This window comes from Oxyura jamaicensis, chromosome 6 (genome assembly GCF_011077185.1).
Source record: "Oxyura jamaicensis isolate SHBP4307 breed ruddy duck chromosome 6, BPBGC_Ojam_1.0, whole genome shotgun sequence".
Classification (NCBI taxonomy): Eukaryota; Metazoa; Chordata; class Aves; order Anseriformes; family Anatidae; genus Oxyura; species Oxyura jamaicensis.
In genome coordinates this window covers 19,868,820-19,892,057 of record NC_048898.1, presented here as the reverse complement: position 1 = coordinate 19,892,057, position 23,238 = coordinate 19,868,820, and the positions used below count along the sequence as shown (strand labels likewise).

General features: G+C 35.0%; 1 protein-coding gene across 10 annotated transcripts in view; it reads left to right on the top strand.

Moving 5' to 3' along the window:
• Nucleotides 1-23,238, top strand: part of PLCE1 (phospholipase C epsilon 1) — a 155,021-nt gene that overhangs the window by 99,125 nt on the left and 32,658 nt on the right. For 8 of the 10 annotated variants that reach the window (XM_035330719.1, XM_035330717.1, XM_035330718.1 and 5 more), the window contains 8 exons: nt 12,548-12,693; nt 14,534-14,792; nt 15,497-15,705; nt 18,135-18,176; nt 19,734-20,409; nt 20,953-21,135; nt 22,133-22,250; nt 22,664-22,823. In XM_035330719.1, coding sequence (XP_035186610.1) covers nt 12,548-12,693; nt 14,534-14,792; nt 15,497-15,705; nt 18,135-18,176; nt 19,734-20,409; nt 20,953-21,135; nt 22,133-22,250; nt 22,664-22,823 — 1,793 coding nt within the window. The remainder of the gene's footprint in view (nt 1-12,547; nt 12,694-14,533; nt 14,793-15,496; nt 15,706-18,134; nt 18,177-19,733; nt 20,410-20,952; nt 21,136-22,132; nt 22,251-22,663; nt 22,824-23,238) is intronic. The other 2 variants (XM_035330722.1, XM_035330723.1) reach the window with 1 other exon arrangement.

Below are 23,238 nucleotides of genomic sequence, written 5' to 3'. Positions count from 1 at the left end.
GTCTTGCATTTTTTTTCTATTAATGCTACTGGATAATTTTGCATATCATTTTAATTAATTCCTGAATATATGGTGCATAGATCCTATAATGTTTAGTGCAGTGGATTATTTTTGCAATCTGCTTTATCTTATGGTGGAGTGTATCAGTTGCCACAACGAATCACAGGCGTGAGCTTCCAAAATGTCTTTGTTTATAAATGGCAAGAAAATTCTTGTGCAAAGAGTCATGCTTTTGTTGGCAAAAGTCAGCGAGTGCCTGCTGATTTTTTTTTGGCATGGCCTATAGAAATGCTTTGGTGTATTTATAATGTGGGAGCCAGAATGAATTTTAAGATGGCGGGCTTCTGATACATAATGGGAAAAAATAATTTCATGGCATTGTTGTTTTAAATGAGCAGTTCTAGCATACAGAGGATTTTTCATATAGCAATATGCTTTTTAGTCATTTTTCTGATATATATTAATGAGGAGCACATGTTTGTAATGCTTGTTCAAAACAACAATCAATAATCGCCATTTTGTGATACAGAGGAACTTTGCTTTTATTTAATAGAATAAATGCTGACATTCTTATGGAAGCTTTGAATGAGCACTGGAGTACTATTATAAAATAAATTATTAATTAAAATAACAAATATTAATTCGAAATTATTGAAATATTTTAAAAGTGAGCTTTGGTGAAAAGTAGGAAAAAAAATCTGGTCTTAGAAATGTAAATTTTACTAGTGGTATTTGCTGCTCAAATTCCAGTAACATCATAAGCCCTGCTCTTCAGTGAAGTTGCAAACTGCCATTGACTAGAGTGCGTGGTCAAGCTGTAGGTGCTGGGAAACATCACACAATTCCCTTCTACTTAAAATATTTTTGTTGTTACAAAACTGTTGTTTTCTAGATGTAAGTAATTTAAATATTGTCACTAGTGAGATATGTATATATTGTGAAAAATTCTAATATTTTTTTAAAACTTTCCTATTTGCTGTTGGTTAATGTTGCTTAATATAAATTATTGAAAGTGGAGATGGAGGTGCTGGTCTCATCTCCCTGGTTGCCAATGACAGAACAGCAACACAGTGGAACAGCACACAGCTGCACCAGGGGAGGTTCAGACCTCCCCTTAGGAGAGGTCTTTTCCCTATTAGGAAAAATGTGGTGGCGATCAAACACTGGAACAGGCTTCCTAACAAGGTAGTTGATGCCCCATGCCTGTTCAGGGGACACTTGGACAATGTCCTTACTAATACGCTTTAAAGCGTGTTAAGTAAAGTAATAACTTTTGGTAAGCCCTGAAGGGTTCAGGCAGTTGGACTGGATGATCTTTGCAGGTTCCTTCCAACTGTACTATTCTATTCATTTTTCCTGGCTCTTATCTGGAGGGTATTTCAGTAAATGTTTTCATTTGTTTGTTTTTAACACTGATTACGGTATTTAGACTTCAATAGTCTAAAAGGCATGGAAAAGGGATTTACACAGGAGAAGATGTTTGCTATCAAGAATGATAGGAAAAAAATATGTAGTAGTAAGTAGTGTAGAGACACTGAAGATGGATAGCACAGATTAAAGCTACTGTCAAACACTCCATGAGTAGTAGCACAAATGTGCAACTGGCAAATCCTGTAGTTTTGAGGCTAGAAAACAGAAACTGCATTTGTTTAACAGAGCATGGTTATGGTTTAGACCTGGCATAGTTACTGGAGGATGTTCAGACATAATATATTTCCCCCTGTTTTATCTTGTCATCGGTTTCCAAACATCAGTTTATTTCTTGTGTGTCAATCGAGGTGGCTGCCATAAGGAGCTTGAACACTCAATGACTTGTTTCAAAAGTATGTTGGGAGAAAGGTCGGTTGTGAATGCTCTGTGAAGTAAACTCAAAATGGAATCTCTTTGAAAGGCAAATATATTCTCTGAATACATTTCGTCTGTATTCTAAAAATTTGGGGCTGTTCCAGCTCTCAAGTTTGTACAGAAATTCAGGGGGAAATAAAATATTCACAGGGAACTAAAATTCTTGTAATCTGTTAAAGTTGTAGTTTGTCTGCAGGATTTACTGTCTCTGATGGAGCTTTCATACAGGTTGAAGTTCATATGACATCTAGTCCTGTCACTAAAAAAATCCAATCTTTAGATATATAGATGTGTAGATATATAGACTTCCCTAGAGGTGGTATAGTAAGATGATAATCATGGTGGAGATTGCTACTGAAGTTTAAATGATTTCTGTGATGCTGCTATAGAAAGGCTGGTTGCTATTGTTTAAGAAAGAGTTGAAAAAGTGAAATTAAAAAATAATGAAAGAATGAGAGAACTTTTCAACATGTGAAATAGATGCACTAGACTTGAAAAAAACAACGAAAAGTGATGGATAACCACAGAAGGATAAGAGGTGCCAATGAAAAATATTATGGAATCACTATGATTACATGCTACATTGCAGAATGAATCCAGATTACTCTAAAATAATTATGAGTTATTTAATGAGGGGCAAAAAAAAAAAAAGAACTGAGGGAAATGAGACCATGTTCCTAATGCATTTGCAATGAGCATATTTCAGAGTTAACAAAATAAATAGTTTTTTTTCTGCTTAGGAAGAAAAGCATCCTGGTGTTCTTAATTAACAAGGCGCTAATACACATGTGAAGAACAGATCCAATCAATTGCTTTGTTGTGGTAATACGATAATGTGGCATCAAACACTGAAAAACAAGCAAGAAATTTTGTTGGATTTAGGAAAACATGAGAGAAAATTATATTGTGTTTACCTGCCATCTACAGGTCTCCTGGGCAGTGCATTCTAGGACATTGAAATGTGGCTGAAACGGAGACTTTGTTTATAGGAAATGTTGTGTTACAACACTGTGATTAAAAAAACAAAACAAAACAACAACAACAAAAAAACATTTTTGCAGTCATTCCTTAATCCTGAAGTTCAAATCAGACTTAACAAATATACAAGGTCCAAGGACAAGCTAAATAACTATTAGGAGAAAGTTTAACTGATACGCTTGTAGACCCCCAGATATGTTCTTCAACTTTGGTTGATCATCCTAGTTCTCTGGGATGGCAGATTGTAATCTCCACTATCTACTATCATAATCTTTCTGTGTTTTAACCTCTTGTCTGTGTACTGTTCTGCAATTTAACAAAAATTCTTTCAAATATTTCAAAAGACATTTAAAGAAGGAACTGAAAACATGGAAAGTATTTATTTATATATTTATTTAATGTTTGATGGGAAAATTGGGCACTAGAATGAATGGATCCTTAATTATCTAAGAGAAGGTGAAGGATTTTTGTATCCCTTTGACCTATTCTTAAATTCTGTTTGTTATATTCACTATTCCCATGGATTACCTGCTTCCCTACCTGTTAGTATCAGTACATATTACTTCTTTATAAACATTTGAAGAAACATTGCTTCAGATACAGTGAATGCATTTAGTTCAAATTTTCAATAATGGCTGCCTAATAAGAGTTTACAAAATAAGTTTGGTAGAATATTCTCTGTTTCTACCAATTCTGTTTTTATTACCACAAGGCAGTAAGGGAAGCCTTCTTTGAAATGTTTTTAGAAAGTGTATAGCTCCAAACTTGGAAGTGTTACAATAGGGGATTAACACTTCCCTAATCTTTTTCTGGTAAAAGACTTTTTTTCTGTGTATTCTAAGGAAGCATGGTATCTTTATATAAATAATCATAAACATATTGCTAGATCAGATGAATTTGAGAAAAAACTGTAAGTCTGTTACTTGTACCAGTTTATAGCATGTAACTTATTTATTTCAGATTAAGAAGAGTAGAAGAGGCAAATCTACCTGTAGATACTTCAAATATTGTAAAATTTTCATGAAGATTTGAGGCTATACATATTCAATATCACCAACTAAATAAAGCCCGTACTCTTAAAAAGTTTCATTGAAACTGCAGATATGTGATAACGGAGACTTGGGCACAGCATGTGCTCAACAACTGGGCTCAGCAGATATTGCATTGGCTTCTAATAATATGGAATTGATTATAGAGTTTTGTAAGAGCAAGGCAGTGGATCAAGCTAAAAACATAGTATTTCCTGTCTTTAAGCATAATTAGGAGTTGATTGTGAATTAGCAGCTATCGTGGGAGGAGGAGACTGAAATACAGTAGTCTAGCTTCACAAAACTGTTTTATTTTGAGGCTTTTTCATTTAAGACTGTACATGTAACAATTATAATCATTTATTTTTCTGCTTTGATAGAGAGCCATGTTCTAATTTATCTGTGCGTTATGTTATAAAGCAGGTTATTTCAGCAAACATAAAAATGCTTTTTAAAAAGAATTAGAGATGACTGAAGAGACTGTTCCAGAGTATAAGAAGCAAAGAAGAGAAGGACGGTGTCATTCTGAGTGCCTGAATGGGTATGAAAATGGCTGAAGAATTATGTGAGAGAGAAATAATATGGATGTGGGTGTATCAGTTTTTCATCTCTAGATCTTTAAGGGAGCTTCCAAGGAATAATGTTTTTTTAAAGAGGTTATAATATGAGTCCAAAGAAATACCCCTTAAATACTAAGTAATACTTAAGTAATAGCGATTTATCAATTTTCTTTCATTTTTTTTAACGATTACCAGAAGTTTTGTTTTCTTGGGTATATCAAAAATTATGGGACAGAACTATCAAAGAGATTCTATAGAGTTAGCAGAGCCTTGGTAGCTAGGAAAAGATTAGGAGAATGGTAGCTAAGTGGGTTTTAGGACCCTGAAAATTGTAACAACGTACTTTTTTTTCCATCTCTTTTTTTTGATTCCTGTGCATTACCATGTATTCTCCTCTGTGTATTTATCTTATTCCACACTCTTTCTGGGCACCTCCTTTTATATTTTTATTTTTTCCATATCCTTGCCCTTCCAGTCTCTTGCACATTGATGGTTTTTACTCCCAGACACTCTTCTGCCTCTCTCTACCAAAGCAACCACAGAAACACAATTTCAATTTACATGTTGAAAGCATATGTTTGCTAACATTTTAAATAATTTCAAGCATTGCTTTATACAAACATGGAAAGAGGCTGTTTTGTTAACTTGACCTTTTCCGGTCACAGCTTCAAGTAAATGAAAGCAATAAAAAATTAGAATGAGGCGTTTAATATTCCACGCTGAGATATTCGTATGAAGCAATTGTGACATTTCAGACCGAAAGTTGTACCCAATTGAAAGATCATTCAAACAGCTAGCCTGAGCTTAAAGTGAGAATACAAAATAAGTAAGAAGTTCAATACATAAGGTGATTTTTTGAAAGATTAAGATGCCAAAAAAGAAGGTTAAAATGTCTGAACTACTCCAGAGCAGCACTGCTACAGATGCGATTTCAGCATTTACTAAGCTGTTCCTGAATTCAGTAAAGTTAATAACAAATCTGGCTATTTGGCAAAATAAATTATAACAATAGTTATATTTTAATGGGTTAAATTTGTAAGTTTTCTTCATTGTCATTCAAGACAAAATTTAAACCCCTACTAGCAAAACAGAGACATATCATTTTACTGAAATTATGGAATGTAAATAAATATTGCACTCTGTCTCTTAGTTCAGCATTTTTTTGCAATGCCTAAATGGGTTTGCATAATACTTTTTAAGAGATTGTGTTTGTACAAATATCAAACTGTTTCCAGTCCTTGTTTGGAATAGTGTATAATCAGATTTTAAATGGTAAATGTTCTTTGTAAGGTTATATAATTTCACTCAAGCATGTAAAGTGAACCATCTGTTCATAAGATGTGCAATTTAAAATACCCAGATTTAAAAAATATATCTGAAAGTTATGTTGCATATTATACTGAAAGCACAAGAACTTGATAAAGAAGCTTTAGTGAAGCCTCTTTAACATAAAGCAATGCTGTGTTCAGTTCTTGCATCCTTACAATCATCAGTATGCACTGATGAGTTTGTGCATTTTGCAGTACAAAGGAGCTCAAGGGTGCCAGCTGATCAGTGCTAACGCTGCATACTGAGAGTGTTTTAAAAAGCCTCATAAACATGAATCTGCTCCATATAGTTTTAAGAATAACTTCCCTTAATAATAATTTTAGTTTCCAGAAATATTTTTTTATGTTTTTTTTTTTTTTTTTTTTTTTTTTTTTTAGAGGTAGAAATCATGGTACACTGATATAATAAGAATTATACTACTAAACAAGATAATGTATGTTTTTTCCTCTTACCATAAATACTGCTTAATATTTGATGAGGGTTATTGTTTTACATGGATTTTTTGTGCTCTTCAGGTTTTACTTGCATTTCCTGGTTTGTCAAACAAAATCATTACAACCAGAATAGTTTGGCTAAATGGGTTACAGATTGTCATGCTTACCCTTTGGGTCACTGAAAAATCAACTTCTTGTTTTGTATTCAGAGACTTATGTACATGAGGTCCCTCGTGAAACTCCTCAGTTAGTCACTATTAAAATTGCTATCTTTCTTGCTTCGGTAGGTAGTAGTTGAATCAGTTACAGTTTATTCTAGGAAGAAGTTCATGGCTTATTTTAACATGTTTGGTGCTAGAGAAGGTATGTACTGTAATCTTTTTTAACTTGATACCAATGGTATATGTTAAACTTCAGGTAGACAGCTGTATTAGCTAAGTTCACCTATGAAAGTTGCATCTCTCACGTGAACTTGCTAAAAATGTAATATAAAAATAGAAGACATCATTTCTTCCATGTAGCGTTGCCCTCTGAAGTATGTAGCATGGGAATTGTTGAAAGAGCCTTGGAAACATAAAAGCTGGGGAAGTGTAATTAAAAACAAACAAGTGAAAACAAACCAAACCAAACCAAAACAAAAAAAACACCTAGAATTGTATAAATCAATATGTGTTACTGTGCCTGAAATCATTCATCAGCTTTAGTTTGCATTGCCTGGTTGTCTGATGCAGATACTGTTGTGCTCAGACTCAAATTTAAAGGAGACTCTTGTACCTCTGAAAACTTCCTAATAAGGCTTCTTTACAAACTGAAATTTAGCATAATGTTCAAGTGCTTATCTGTATTAGATGAATAGAAAATACTTAAATCTTCACTAAGTATCTATTTGATACTTTTTTTTTTTTTTTTTACTATTTAATATTTGAGCGCAGTAACCCTGAAAGACACTTGTTTTTATCCATCTGAATGGGAAGACGGATGTTATTATCAACTTGAGTGGATCATGTTTCAATTTATGACTTTTCTTGTGTCTTGCTATCATGTGGATTATAGTAATGAAGCCAGGATACATTTTCTCATACTTTTCAGACTCATCAGCAGTGCAGCGGAAATCTAATTATAGGCTTGCTGTGATGATTTCTGTTCTAAAGGGAGTTTAAAATGAGTTACATAAACAGAACTATAAAAGTAGAGTGTGAAAAAAATAAACTAAGGAAATCATCTTAAAAATATCAATATGTAGATTGTGATCTGATGTTAATGGGATATCTAACACAAAAACTTGGTCCAAAAAGTGTTACTGCTGATTCTGAGGAATACTTGCAGTGTATTCTGATCTTTTTGGCAAGGCTGCTACTGAACACTCTTTTGGCTGGGGCATGCTGCCTCTGGTCCCAGAGTCAGCCTGTTCAGGCATCACAGCAGCTGCAAAGCCTTCGTGCTGTCGTAGCTGCAGCCTGATAACTAGCTGGCTGCCTGATGGGATTTCATCCTTGGGTGAGGTGCTCCTCGTGTGTGATGCAGCTGGTGGCTCTGCAAGCCACCCAGGAAGGAACTGCTGGAAGAAGAGGTGCCAGTTCTGTATCCAGCTATCTGAAGTGTCCAGAAGTCAGTGCCTGCTTCTGGCCAGGAAGGAGCCTCGTATTGCTCAGTTCCTCATGCTGGAAACCCCCTCTTGGAAATAGAGATCACACTTGGCTTTAGTGATAGAGAACAAGTCCACTCCAAAACACAGTCTGTGCTACTTGTGTGCCAAAGTGGAAAAAACAAGGTTTTCATTTACAACTTCCAGGTATTTTCCATACAGGGCTGTTCTCTGCTCTTCTGTTATGTGAGATGCAGCTAGCTCACGTGAACATAGACAGCATCTGAGGAATGACACTTCTGAACTTTCATTTGAGTGAAGATCTTGAAGAGCTTGTTAGTTCATAGAATTGTAGAAGCACAGAATGGCTTCAGTTGGAAGGCATCTTGAAGACCACCTAGTTCCACCCTGCCTGCCATGGGCGTGATCACCTCCCACTAGACCAGGTTGCTCAAAGCCCCATCCAGCCTAGTTTTGAACACTTTCAAGGATGGGGCACCCACAGCTTCTCTGGGCAGCATATTCCAGTGCCTCACCACCCTCGTAGTGAAGAATTTCTACTACTAGAGGGGATATATCTGATATCCCCTCTTTCAGTTTAAAGTCATACTCCTTGTCCTACCACTCCATGTCCTTGTAAAAAGTTCTTGAATACCACCTGTGGAGGGGAAGCTTTATGCATCCCAGGCAGCAAAAATGCATTATGTGCATTATCAGGTACTTTGCGGATCCAGTGGCAGCATACAGTTGTTTGAGAATGTCAGTGATTCCTATGGAGGCATACTTTTGAGCATGTACTCTGGACAGCTCATATATATATTGGTAAATAACAAATTCAAGAATATGTTTACTGAGTTGTTTAATGTTGTTTAATGTGTTTTAATTAATTAATAAATAATTAATGTGTTTTAATTAATATACTTAAGTTTCTTCTCAGCTGTCATACATGATGTTTCCTGAAGATTACAACTCTTTCAACTTACCTGCATTCCAGTGTTGGTTTCATTGTTGTGATTCATTTTAGCTATGGCTATTATGAACGATCACCTCAAATTAATGGCACATACAAGTTATTTCAGCATGCATTTATTTAAGAGCTTCAGAATATTGATCTTCAGGATAAAGTTTTTGGAACCATCAGTTCAATCTGCCTGGGCAGAATAAAATCTTCAGGGCATTCAGAGCTGGGAAGTGACCTCAGTCAGCTAAAGTTCATCCTCAGTTTTCTACTCCTTTAAAGCCTTCTGATTCAAGCAGATTTCCCACCTTCAAAATTTCTATGATAAATATCCCCTGTGGCATTTTAAATAGATAACTGATAGTTCTGCTTGTTAATTCTATGCTTGCTTCCCAGCTGGGCTCCAGGGCAATATTTAATTTGGGAGTAATGCTCCCTCAGCGCTGTTACCTGACTGAACTCTCTTCCTTTTCCAGCTGTCCTCAACTTGAAAAGTACAGAGTAGGAAAGCTGTTGCAGATATTAGCCACAGTGCTCAGCAAAAACATCCCTGAATGAAATGAAATGAAATGGCCTTTGTTCACAGCTCCTTTCCTCTGCCACCTTCTCTGTGACAGTGCTATTGCCTTTTAGTGGTCTCTGTTCTAATCTCAGTGATGAAACCTCCCAAGAAATCCATTTTGGATAGCCACTAGGCTATTGTGCTTTTTGAGAAACAAATCCCCCTTTCTGGGTGTTATATGGTGCATTCAGATAAATCACCTAGAAGTCTCCTCATAATTTGAAGAAAAAATTTATGGAGAGCTGATGTTATTCAGAACCACCAGAAAAGTCAATTTATACTCCTGGTTACTACTAAGTACGACATAAAAGCCGTATGAAAATTAAAAACAGCCTGTAGCATACATAGAGGTACAATCCTATTTCATTCCTAAATTCAGCAACATATAAAACAATATGAATGAAATTCATATCAAAAATCTTATCTGCCTCTGACTGGAACCTCACAGTCTGCTCCTCATCTCCAGAAAATGTGGAAATGCTGCAGATTCTAAAGCAGGCATGTTCAGTGTTTGTCGGTGGTGTGGTGTCTTTAGACGTTCAGTTCCGTCTCTTGAATCAGCCCAGAGCTTCCTTTGCCCATTTTGTTTTGCAGTTTAGATATTCAGACACTTTATTTTTCCTTCTTCTTTAGTGAAAGATTTTCTAAATGTTTTCCTTCTCTTCCTGTAAGTCTATTCTTGTCCTGCAGAAGGAGCGAGCATAAACTTCATGGGAGACTACTGCCTTTTGCACCCTTATTTTGCTCTTACATATACATATGCCATCTCGAGGCTGCAAAGGCTTGTTCATGCTGACCTTTATCATTTTTTGTTTGTTTTACAGAGTGTTTGTAAGAGATCATCATAACTGTTTATAGCAGTCCTAAACTCTCTATTAAATAAAATTTCAACAAGTAACTGTCCTAGTTTCATGGTTGCTTCTTAGTAAGGAGTCTAAACTCAAAAGCCTTTTTAGACATTCTTTATCAGTTTTGATACCATTCTCCCCTGACCATTACATCTTTATTACCTTAGATTAAAACTGATCTGATTAAAATTACATTATTATTTAAAATAATTAAGCACATATTAATCAAATAGTCATTACCACACTTGGTATTTCGTACCAAACAAATGTTATTGTTTTTTTCTGTGTGTGTTATTGTGTGTTTAGCATTTGTATTCTCTAACAGATCCATTTCTGGAAGGCGAGAATAATATCCAAAACCAATATGTAATTTTGTTCCAGCATACACAAACAGATCCATGACAACCTTGAATCACAGATTTAACTGGATTGTTTCACAGTTTCTGTTTTTATTTTTTTTATTTTTTATTTTTTTGCATTTACTTAATATCAGCTTATTCTGTACGTGCCCTCATCTGACCCTTGTGTAATGCAGTTCTGTTTTTTGTATTTTTCCATACCCTGATCCTCTTCACGTGTGCACTTCTTAGGTGATTTCATTTTTGCATTTTAGGAATAACCAGTAGAGCTCTTCAGATAAAATTTCAGCCAAATTCAAGTTCTCATTCAGACGTGGTGCAGTGATTTAATATATCTTGTATAGGGCAGCCAATATTCATAGCTGTATTTTTATTTTTTGTGTTGTGGCCTCTATAGCGACAGTCTGCATAAAGGCTGTGATTGGGAAAGCTCCTTGAGCATATTTACATGTACAACATCCATCTCTTGTGTTTGTTCCACCTTTGTTGAAAGCTCTGTACAGGGTATCTGCTTCTATTAAGTCTTTTCTATTGTTAGATGTTAATTATAAAAACGTAGAGTAATTACTGAAAATAGAGCTAACCTCTTATGCTTCTTGTCTAGCAATAATAAAACAACGTTTTTTCCAGCTCCTACCTTCCATAACCACTTTGTCTGGAGAGGGATAGAGCAGGTAGAACACTATTACTGAATGGGTCCATTGTCTCCTGATCCTCACGTCCCATTACAGTGTCCCCATCCCTATGGTACACACCCCCGAGGATGACACAGGAAGATTTTATAACCTAATTTCTTTAGGAATTCAATTTGATTCATTTTTATAGCCATATACATTGCATATATTGGAGCTGGGGCTTGTTTTCTCATTTGCACATTCCTCATTTGTTGTTCTCAATTGGTTTGGGTGTCAGGAAGATTATCTAGCAACTTGTATTTTTCGTATTCTTTGGCTGTTCTCCCTCAGGAGTGAGACTCAAACATTGTGTCTGTATAGACTTGCGTAAATGGAAGCCCTACCTATATATATATTTTTTGTGGCTCTGTTCTCTATTAATGCATTTTCATTTTATTTCTTACACATATTTTTTTTCTTTAAGTAATACAGCCTATGCCCCGTGAGGGGTAAGCTAGCATTTTCCAGTTTTTATAAGCCTCTCCTTACACTACTGTTGCCTGCAAACACTTGAGTCCTTCAGGACCAAAGAATAGAACTCGATGTGAGTAAACAAATCACATTTATTGCTTTCTAAGTGCTTACACAATGACAAAAATGAAGCCCTGGGGAATTATATTGTAAAAAGGAATAGATGATTTGAATTAGGTTGCCATGTGAAATATAGCTACTTTTTATGGATGTTGTGGGAACATAAACTGGAAAGAAAATCTGCAAACTGGTAAAAGGAAAGTTTAACTTTTTTTTTCTTTTCTTAATACAAATAGAATCTTATACTAAGTTAATTCCTAATTCTAGCATTAATTAATCATAAAGCAGAAGCTCGTAGAATGGTCATACTAAGAAAAGTGAAATTTTTAATTTTTTAACTTCATTTATAATTTTACAAAGAGGTGGTAGTGATTATTTTAAGCATTCCGTGCATGAAAATAAAAACCACAATATATCAACTTTCACTCTCCATGTTGTAAGAACAAGGGTGAGGCTGAGATTTGTAAGCTGGGTTAATGGGAATTTACATTACAGATCTCTCTGACAGCTATAGAAATCATCACTAGCTTAAGCTGTCCATTTTCTTTGGTGACCTGAATGCGTATTCAGAATATCTGATATTATATTACTGTATAGTAGTTTTGTTGTTGTTGTTGTTGTTTTTAACAAACATTATCAGAATAGTTAATGACTTAACTGTGGAACACAAGTTTGTCTGTGTGTCAGGTGTGTTTGTAATGCATGTGAGATTTGGCCATAAGTGCGTACATAGTCTTTTCTTGGATATCGTCCTTGCGGAAGGAAAACGAGAAAAAAGATGTTATCTGTCGGATGTGCACAAATGCTCCAAGTAACGTTGCTCTGGCTGACTGTACTGTCCATTTTATTTTACAAGGTGAGCTCATGGGTTACCTGGCTGATCCTGACTGCAGGTTCTATGGAGGAGAAACGAGAAGTCTTCTCATATTTAGTACATGTGGCAAAATGCTGCTGGAATATGGGCAACTACAATGCTGTAATGGAGTTTTTGGCAGGGCTAAGGTACTGGCAACTCTTTTTTTTTTTTTTTTTTTTTTTTAAACAGCTTTTCAGTGATAGATTACACTGCAACTTCTGTTAAGCAGATGCCTCTGGAGAACAATGGACTAAAAAGAAATCTGTTGGCAAATTACATCATCTCACCCTGTGACTTTCTAATAAACCCTTTAAAAAAAATAAAACATGCTAAAAGGAATTTTTTTTTTCAAAATGCTTGGGAGACACCATCAGATTTTCTGGTAAATGTTAAATATGATATGTTAAAAAAACATGCATTTTTTAAACAAAATTTTTAATGTGGAAGGAAGATGGGAAAAAAGTTATGGTTTGCCTAACACTGACTAAAACAAATGTAACTTGGGGCTGGAGTTTCCAGAAGACAAGTCAAAGATAATCATGGTAACATTCTAATAGAGTCAGTCTTACATTGTAAAATGGAACAAATAAACAAACCAACTAAAAAACTACCAAAATGTTCCCCCAAAACAGCTAAAAGTTATGTATTGTTGTTTTTTAAACTCTCCAAATTTATTTACACTGACTGATGATGGGGTCTCATGCTGCAATGTTACTATATAGCCAGACCTGCTGTGTCTCCAGGAGAAAGACAGAGAAAGACATGTTGCTAGCCTTTCCACAGAGCTGCAGGCTTGTATGGGGCCAGGTGGGCGGAAAGGCGCTGCCTTTGCTCGGGTGTGCAGTTCACTCGGCATTGTGCAGTTCACTCGGCAGCAAATTAGACTGAAGAGGGAAGAGGGAAGAGTTAAGATCGGATTTCCCATCTCCTAGCTCTGACCCTCCTTGTATTTCATGTTTGTGTAACAAAGCTTTAATGTGTTTGTATTGTCAGTCTTTGTGGTTTAGTAAGGATTTTATTGAGTTATTTATTTACATTCTTGGTATATAAAACACATTTGAAACACTCATAGGCACAATGAGTCTTTTTCAGCAGAATGCATCCACAGTCTCCTAGCCGTGTAAGTTGTGAGGGAAAATGCAAAACAAACTAAGGGTTTAATTTTATCTGTAATGCATCTGCACAGCAAAAGGGAAACCAAAGACCAAGGCTAGTGCACGATTTGCAGTGTTTCCAGGATTAGGACAGAAAGCGGGGTTAAGGACATTCGGCTGTTAGTGTTTCTACAAACCTTTTGGTAGGTCTGGGGCATGCCTTCACACAGACCTGCAGCTCAGAAGGGGGGAGACCTCCAGCAGTGCTAGAGGTCCTTCTCAGGGAGCACCAGGAGCCATTTCTGTTTGAAATCACAGATTCGTCTGTGGCACCGCATTGATGCCTGAGAGGTGGAAAATGATCTTGACTTATTTATTTCCATGGCAGAGTTTGAGTGAAATGGGAAGAAGTCAATGTAAAATATTTTAAATATATATATTTACTTTTTTTTTTTTTTTCACTTTATGGATTGTTTATTCATAATACAGCTAAAGGAATTTGTAATAAGCCATCTGGATTGTCTTTATGCCATTTCTTTCATTTTTCTTATTTTTTCCTATGCCCTTTTAACTTCAAGGTAATGACAATGTTAGAAAGCCTGCTTGTCTTTCTCTTGTGTACCTGGGCTTTTATTAAAATCCCAAGTGTTACAACACTCTTATGTAGATCAGACTGCTTGTTTCTCATTGTTAGTTTTGGTGTTTGATAATTCAAAGGGTAGAAGTGGCCTACTAACCAGAATTTTCATAAAAATAATTAGCTGAATATGATTCATTTCTGAGTAATGATAATAATTTCCGCTATTAATATGTATGCTGCAAATGTTGAACTTCAGTGTACTTTAAAAACAAAACAAAACAAAAAAACAGTTGTGATTTCTTTTTGCAATAGATCCAGAAAAGTTTTGAAAATGTGGCAATTTATGGACCAGTCTGATATTGAAACTATGAGAAGTCTGAAAGATGCTATGGCGCAACATGAGTCATCATCAGAGTACAAGAAAGTGATCAACCGGGCGCTCAATATTCCAGGCTGTAAAGTAGTTCCTTTCTGTGGTGTATTTTTAAAAGAGCTTTGTGAAATTTTGGATGGAGCATCAAGCCTCATCAGACTCTGTCCACGGTACAATTCCCAGGAAGAAACATTAGAGGTAAGTAGGATTGATATTCTAAGAGGTTATGTTCATAGCCATCCAGTGCATTATTTGATATTATTTATTATTTTATATGAGATCATCACCTAATTAGAGTTCCCTAAACCACTGTTATGCATAGTTCAGTTACATGGACCTCTATTTAATTCTCATAGTAACTGTAGCAATATAAATTTGGTTATTTATAGTTTGATATCGGGGTACTGAGAAATTACTATCTGTACCAGAGGACGATGTTTATATTATACTTAAGTAACATAAGTATGTAAGTACTTAAAGGTGCATTTATTTTCTGTTAAATGCCCTGGCCTCTGCATAGCTTATTGGGAATTGGAAGGTTTTCAGTTCCTTAAAAACAGAATTCAGAAGCTCAATGGATTGAGTTTTTCCTTTATGAAACAAAACAGTTCCTTTGAGTTTTTTCACTTTGTCTCGTAAAAAAAAAAAGTCCCTGTTACATAAAAAGATTAAAGCCTAGGCTTTTTAAAAAGTCTACAGAGAGTTATTGTAACTTATGTTACTTGATTTATGCAGTGATTTGCTGTGTTTGGGATTAGAAGTAGGTACAAAATCCCATTATAAACTACTGGGAAATAAATATTAAATATTCTTAATTCTTGTAAAGAATCCTCTAGTGAGAAGTAGATGACAGTGTTCTAGTGTTTCTGTTGTTACAACACTAACCTTTTAGACATCTTTAGTTTGTTTCAGATTATAGTGGACAAGATAATTTCTTGCAACGAGTAGGCCAAGATGGTTTAAATAATCCAGAAAAAGAATCAACAGCAAACAATATATTCCAAACTATTCGGAGCTGTAATCGCAGTTTGGAATCTGAAGAGGGTGAAGATAATTTTAGTGAAGGAAGCGATTCAAGAAAAAACTCCTTGAAGGACAGAAACCGGTACCAGTAAGTCTCATTTTCTATCTTAGTCTGTGTATTTCACATTTTTCATGTTTAATTTTTTTTTTTTTTTTAATCAAGGCTCATTTTAGAAACATAGGCAACTTTAACCTCTTCCCTTTTATTTTTTGTCTTCCAAGTTAAAACCTTTTCCACCTGGAATTATGCTAAGTATCTGCTGCTCAAATGCTTGGGAACTCTCTGTATAGTTATATTTTCCCTCATGATGTAATTACTTCCTCTAGTGATAAGGGTAAATCCCTTTCATCTTACACATAGAGCTTTAAAAATCCACAGTTACGATTACAATTTTGATCTGTGGTGCCAGGAATAGCACCAGGACATATCTGTTATCAGAGCTCAGAACATTATATTCTGCACACTAGGGCAGCGTCATGTCCTTTCCAAAATAAGGGTTATTTATTATTGTTCATAGGACTACTTCTTTTAAGGTCGTGTTCATTTGAGGCTTTAAAATCATGACCAGAAGATGTTTGTAAGTAATTCCACATTTTGAAATTTCATTTTGGTTTAGTCCTGCTATTTTTTCTAGACATTTACTTGATTGTGCCCCATGAAAGAATTCAGTGTTCAAAAATCCCAGATTTTCACTTTGAAGACCCATTATATTCTGTACTATTCACCAACAAGAAATATGCCGAATGCAAAGTTTATGGTGTCACTTGATTGAGTGTTGCTTTAGTGAAATTGCAGCCCATATAGACATAGGTACGTCAGCTTTAAAACAGGTACCTGTTAAAATAACTTCAAACTGAGTATCAGAACCATACTGTTCAGAGGTGAAGCGATGTAAAATATCCGTATGTTCAGAAGTATCCAACCTATTTCAGCTACTTACACAAAAAATCTAATAAGTGACTGCCTGAAAAGGAACTACCCTCTTCCTGTTTTAAATGCATTTATTTCATTAACATGCAATTGTAAACCTCATTTCAAATAAATAATAATTATTTCCTGAAAGAATGGTTTCTAATAGAATTATTCACATCTGGCTTTGGTTCCTTCTGGACAGTGGCACAGTAGATTATGCCAAGAAAGACAGTTCCACTTTGTCCATTTATGTTGTCTCTTGACCTACTGCAGTTTAAACACTTTCTTCCAGAAATTATTTTTCTTAATTAATATACTTTGAAATCTACTTTTAACTCTCAGTTCAAATAAAGAATGAGCTAGGGAAATCAACCTTTCACTTGGATACACAAAGTAGAATTTAAATATAAAATGAAAAATATGGGGAAAATAAAGTTCTTTGTTACATGTTTATGAAATCAGTTCTTGGTAAATTAGTTATTTATGCTTCATGTTTAAATATAAGCTAGTAAGTTCCACCCTAACTAAAGTAGGAATTAAATGTTAAAAATAAATAAATAAATAAATAAAGTTAATATGACATAGAAATTAAAGTTTCAAATTGAAATAAACAGAACCACAGCTTCCTGATTCAAGTCATTGGCTATACAGTTTATTAGTGCCTGTAGTTCTGGTGCAGTAAGTGCTGATTTCAACATCATGACTTGTAGAAAAATTATCTGTGGAAGTGTTAATTCACTTATTCTCTTCCCATCTCTTTCATGGATATTGAGAGCTGGGTGAGACAGAAATTAATTCCTGTAGAGAGGCAGAAGAGCTTTGTGCTCTTGTCCCTGTTGTATGGAGGCTGCAATATTTGATTAATTTTTAATGCTACGAACAACTAAAACCATTTCTTTTGAGACCTAAGCTATATTTTCTATAAAGTATTATATAATCAAAATTTTATAACAAATATTTATTACTTGATAATTGTATTGTTGTGGTTATAAAAGCTGAAAAATACACCTTACAATATAATTCTCTTTTTTAAAAAAAATTACAAGGAAAATTTTCAAGTAGTTTGCCCTTTGCTGATTCAGATTCATATTGTGGAGCATGAACCCAGCAAAGTTGGTTAGTTTGATTTAAAAAAAAATGAAAGCCATCTAATAAAATCAGTAGGTAGTGGGTGTAACTATTATTTTCCTAGTTGTGTCTGCAAATAAAGTCAGCATCACTTTATAGTCAGTGACTTGTCTAATCATCCTGAGTTACATTATATGACAGCTAAATATCAAAAGTTAATTTCTGTTAGAAGTCTTTCTTGACAATTCTCAAAGACATAAAGGCAGATAGGAAAAAAAAATCAAGTTTGAAATGCAATTTTTATAGAAATGTTAATCAAATGTCCTAGTAAGATGCTCTAAACTTTGTCACATCACTTTGTTGGCCTGATCTTATCTTCCCTTTTAAGCTTTCTTAATTGTAGTAAGTATCCTTTACAATAAAAGGGAAAAACTGGAGTTTTTTTGCTTTTCATATCCCATGCAATTTCCCCCTTTAAAACTGCATTCTGTTTTAATAATTCCTGTATCCTTTCTTCTCATTTCCTTGCATCTTAGTGCAGCACGTGTAAAGAAAGCTTCTGATTCAAAGCAAGTTCTGTAAGTTTGTTCTCAATAATTCATAGCTATGTCATTTTTGCTAGCTAATGTCAGAGGTTTTGTTTCTGCATACGGTTGCATGCATGCGCTTGGTTTACCTACTTCCTGTGCATTTTAATCTGCAGCATGCCAGTGCTATCAAATGTGAAATAAGACAGGAACGAAGCTCTGCCATTTTGGCCTCCTATATACTAAATTTCTCTGGCCATGCACATTTAGTCTCAGAATACATTTTCTAGGATTTTTGCAAAGACGTGTTTGATTATTTTGAGGGCACTGGGGGGTGAGACACTTCAGGTGTTTGTTTCATTTGAAAATTTGAATCTTGCATAATTCAGGTAAATAATGTATATAGTGTGGTAAGACTCAGCAAATTTAACACCAGCTTGTACCTGCTCAGATATATGATATGACCTTTATATTTAGGAAGATTTCTTAAAGAAGTATAGCTACAGTTAAGGCTGATACACTTGTTCTATCCTTGTTTGTCAGTCTCAACATCACTGAAAATCCCTCAGCTTATTGCCTGAGAAATCATTGATATCTGGAATAAGGGAAAATTCAAGTAAATTAGTGCTCTGGGGAGAGAAAAGTTTGAGGATGACCTAATGGTTATGTGTGGTGTTTCGCTCAGTGAGATGGTGTAGATGGCTTGGGCAGGAGCTGAGAGTACTGTGGCGATATGAAGGGTATTGAGGGTATTAGGACAGGATTCCTTGAAGAATATGGAAAGCAAGCTGGTTTGGATATCTTCAGGAAAATGTGCTTCATAAGTTCTGCTGTACATGGAGAAGTTTACTCTTTTTATGTTCAATTTAAAGCAGTATTGAAATTTTGAACATTCATTCATTCATACATGCTAGAAGCTTCTGTAGGGAAGAATTTATATTTAAACTACTTTATTTATTAGTGCAGATGTTGTTCTGAATCCACTGTTTCTCATCATAAAATATTTCAAAAAATAATAAATGTTTCATGTTAAATTTTACTTACATAAAATTTAAATTTTTTAATGGGAAGTATCTGATAACATTTGTGCTGCATTCTTTTGAGGAAGGCATGTATTTTAATATTTTACAAGTGTTAATAAGAGAAAGATCTGCACATTAAATCAGTAATATTAAAGGGATTTAAAATCTTGTCTTCGTTCCAATAGATCTTGTTACCAGCTTTTACATACAGTACTTACTGATATTTCCACTGAAGTGGTCTTGTGCTATTGATTTAAAAAGTGGAATCACTTGACTTTAAGATCCAAACTGAAGTTATTTATTATTAATGTAATCTTTGGAAAATTCTAAGAAAACATATTTATATTTTTACAGGAGTTATAAGGAGTAGCAACGTCTTCTAATTTAAAATTTTAGTAACATAAATTGTATCATTGTAAAATCTACAAATGTTCCTGCAAGTCCATGTACTCTTTTTAATTTAAACTGCAGGAGAAAAAGTATTAATCAGTCGTAGCATACATCTGCACATTAATTGTGTGCTTCACTAGGTAGGAAGTGGGTTTATGAAACTAAATATAAGTCCCTCATCTTTGTTCACACACAGATTTATAATTGGAGATCTTTCAGACTCTGAAAGTGATATATTTGAGCAGTTGAAGGAGTGGGACACAAACTCAACAGAAGAACAACAAAAGGCTTTCTGCCATGGCATAGAACTCATTCCCTGGTACGTGTTATCTATCAGAGCTGATGTCCACCAGTTCATGCTGCAAGGGGTGACTGTCATTCATTATGACCAGGAGACACATCTTTCAGCACGTTGCTTTCTTCAGCTTCAGCCTGACAATAGTACTTTGACTTGGACAAAACCCACAACAGTTTGCCCTGCAAATGCTAAGGCAAAACTGAGTGTGCTGGGTAATACTGCTGAGCTTGGTAAATACCAGTTTCTTGGCAATACTGGTCTAAATGGACTTGTGGAAGGTTTTCTGGATTTGTTTTCAGCCAAGGCTGTGTATATGGGACACTCTGGCATTGATATGCACACTGTGTGTGTTCAAAATAAACTTTGTAACATGTCCCTTGAAGAAAATGGTATAACACTACTTTATGGACTTCAGACTACTGATAATAAGTTGCTGCACTTTGTTGCTCCAAAATATACTGCCAGAATGCTATATGATGGATTGTTGGAATTGACTAAAGCTGTAAGAAAAATGAGAAGATTCCCTGATCAAAGACTACAGTGGCTACGGAAACAGTATGTCAGCCTTTACCAGGTAAAAGATGGTGTGATTTTATATAAAACAAGTTTAAAGATACCAACAACATAATGTCATGCAATTAGTTTATATTACAAGTAAACTAAGACTAAACTAAACTAAGACTAAACTTGAATGCCAAATCTCCGGCTTTGTAACATGGCTTGAGTGAACAAGATCTGGTTCTCCAAATAATGTTTCATCAAATGGTGCATGTTTTTGATACACTCAAGTTAAATCTTTATTATTATCATTATTATTATGAAATTCTTTGTAAATTTGGAGCTTTGGAATAAATATCTTATTAAAGAGAAAGCAATGACTGTGCATGAAAAAAGATGCTGAAATATCGAGTGCTGAGAGTTAAGTCCAAAAAGAAAAAAAAAAAAAAAAAAAGGCAAACAAAATAACCCTATTGCATTCATGCAATAATTAACAATTGCCTGCTCTTGTTTTGTCTTTCATTGGTTCCTTAGAGATGTGTATATTATTGCTTAAGAAAATGTGTCTGTTCTCTGGCAGTTATTCTTCTTGTTTTGTTAATGCTGAGAATTTTTGTAGGAGGATGGAAGGTTCGAAGGCCCAACCTTGGCTCAGGCTGTTGAACTTTTTGGAGGCAGACGATGGAGTGCAAGAAACACAAACACAGGAACGCTTACCAAAAGCACCGAGAAACCTAGTGTTCAGAGAAACAACACTCTGGGAATAAATGCAGCTAAGAAAAAGAAGAAAGTACTTATGAGGGTAGAATATTTTGTTATTATTGCATTTTGTTGCTTATCTGGCTGATAGATTTCCTTCCTACTGCTACTGTGTAGATAGCTAGCTATATTGCGAACCAGGGCAAAGTTAGATGTTAATTTTAAAACTGCTTATTGCAGCATGTGTTTTTTTTGGTTGTTTTTGTTTGTTTGTTTGTTTGTTTTGGTTGGTTGGTTGGTTGGTTGTTTTTGTTTGTTTGTTTGTTTTGTTTTGTTTTGTTTTCTTGTAGTTTTCCATTAGTTTGTGTTTCTTTTGTCATACTTGAAGCATTCTCAGGAAACATTGGCACTGGGGCTAGCAGATGGGGGGACAGAATTGTATTAAGAACTTTAACTGCTACCTTAGTATAAAGGTAAAATATTGTTAGTAACAAAAATTGTAACCTGCAAAGTAATGTTTGGAGGCTGTAGTCAGTTTCTTTGCTCCTTTTTGTTTTCACATTGCTGAAAAAATCACCTCAGGTCTTCTGCCTTACAATTGCATGCAGTTTTATCTTACATGACTGACAGGAACACTGGACAGTTTCCACTTTCTTTTCTGGACCCAACCACTTCCAGCAGTAGCCAGGAAACAGAGAAAAATGCAGGGTCTAGCTACTCAACACTATCCACTTTTTCTAGCGTGCAGGTAGGGGAGATCCAGATGACAAGATTCATCCTCTTTAGGGCACCCGTGCACCAGTAGAATAGTGTAAAACCATTTGGACCAGTTTAGAGAGGCACAATCATTGTAGTCCTCTGTGAGATGTCAAACGGAGGTAGCAACTGATGTTCCTGCAGTCATTATGTATCCTTCATCATGATTAAGTTGTCTCTTTTCTACTTAGATGGTTTTATTGACAGCATAGTTACTGGCCTTAAAGAAGTAATTTGTTAAAGAATGGTTGATTAATCTCGTGGTCTAATTACAGATTGCACTGATAAATAATGAAAAAATAGTGTACTGAGGATGTTTATTATGGTGCTCACTTCATTTCTAGGGTGAAAGTGGAGAGGCCACTGATGATGAAATGGCCACTCGGAAGGCAAAAAGCTGTAAGGAATATCGTAATAGAAGTGGTTCGGATCCTCAAGATATTGATGAGCAAGAAGAATCAGGTAGACACATAGCTTCAGTACCTAAGAGTCCCTCAGGGTTTTGCTTAAAATATTTTTATATAGATTTTTTTTTACAGTGCTAAAGATATGTTTATGTTAAGAAACTAGTTGTTAAGAAACTAGTCTAGTTAAGAAACTAGAAACTCCAAATGCTATAAAATTTAAATATTTTTTTTCTTTTTTTTTCATGATTGCTCTTTCATTTAGTTTTAGTAGGGCTTCATTTCTTGTCATACTAAATGCATATATAAGCATTATTCAGATCATATCTTTTTGACTGTCTTGGGACAAATCTAGAATCCCAGAATTCCTTTAGTGTTTTACTGAGTGTTAATGAATTATGAACATCAATTAAAGCATCTTTGTTGGGCCCGAAGCTGTAATTGTGCTGCAAACTTTTGTTTTCTCCATAGATCAAAATATTATTATTAATGCTTCTCCATCTAACACCTTGTCATCGAGAAGAACACACTCTCTGACAACATCTGGATCTCCTAATTTAGGAGCTGTCACATCCTCACCAGCCAGACCAGTCTCCTCTCCTGTAATGTCTTCAAGCAAGAGTCAGTCTAGGTAAGGACAAGATAGTGCTTTGATTTTAAAAGAGAAAAATTATTGCTATTTAATTATGATCAAATGTGTTTTTCCTGCCCAACTGACAAAATCTGACAAAAACAATGCCAGAAATGCAATTAGGCTTTTGACAGACATCTGAAACATGTTGTAGCATAACATAGGGCATTTAAGCTGAAATACCATGAATCGGAGGACAGCTTTGTAGACAGTCCCTGAGCAGCATGCTTCAGTTAATAAGTCTATTACAGAAGCACATTGGAATTCATCCCAAAACTCCACAAGTTTAATTCTTTCTCCAGATTGTCTCCAAAACATAGTTATAGACGTTTTCTATATAAACTCAACAGAAATGTAGATGTGTGAACTGAAGTGCTGAGGTTTCTCAGCACAAGTCATTTCTACATGGGAGAGT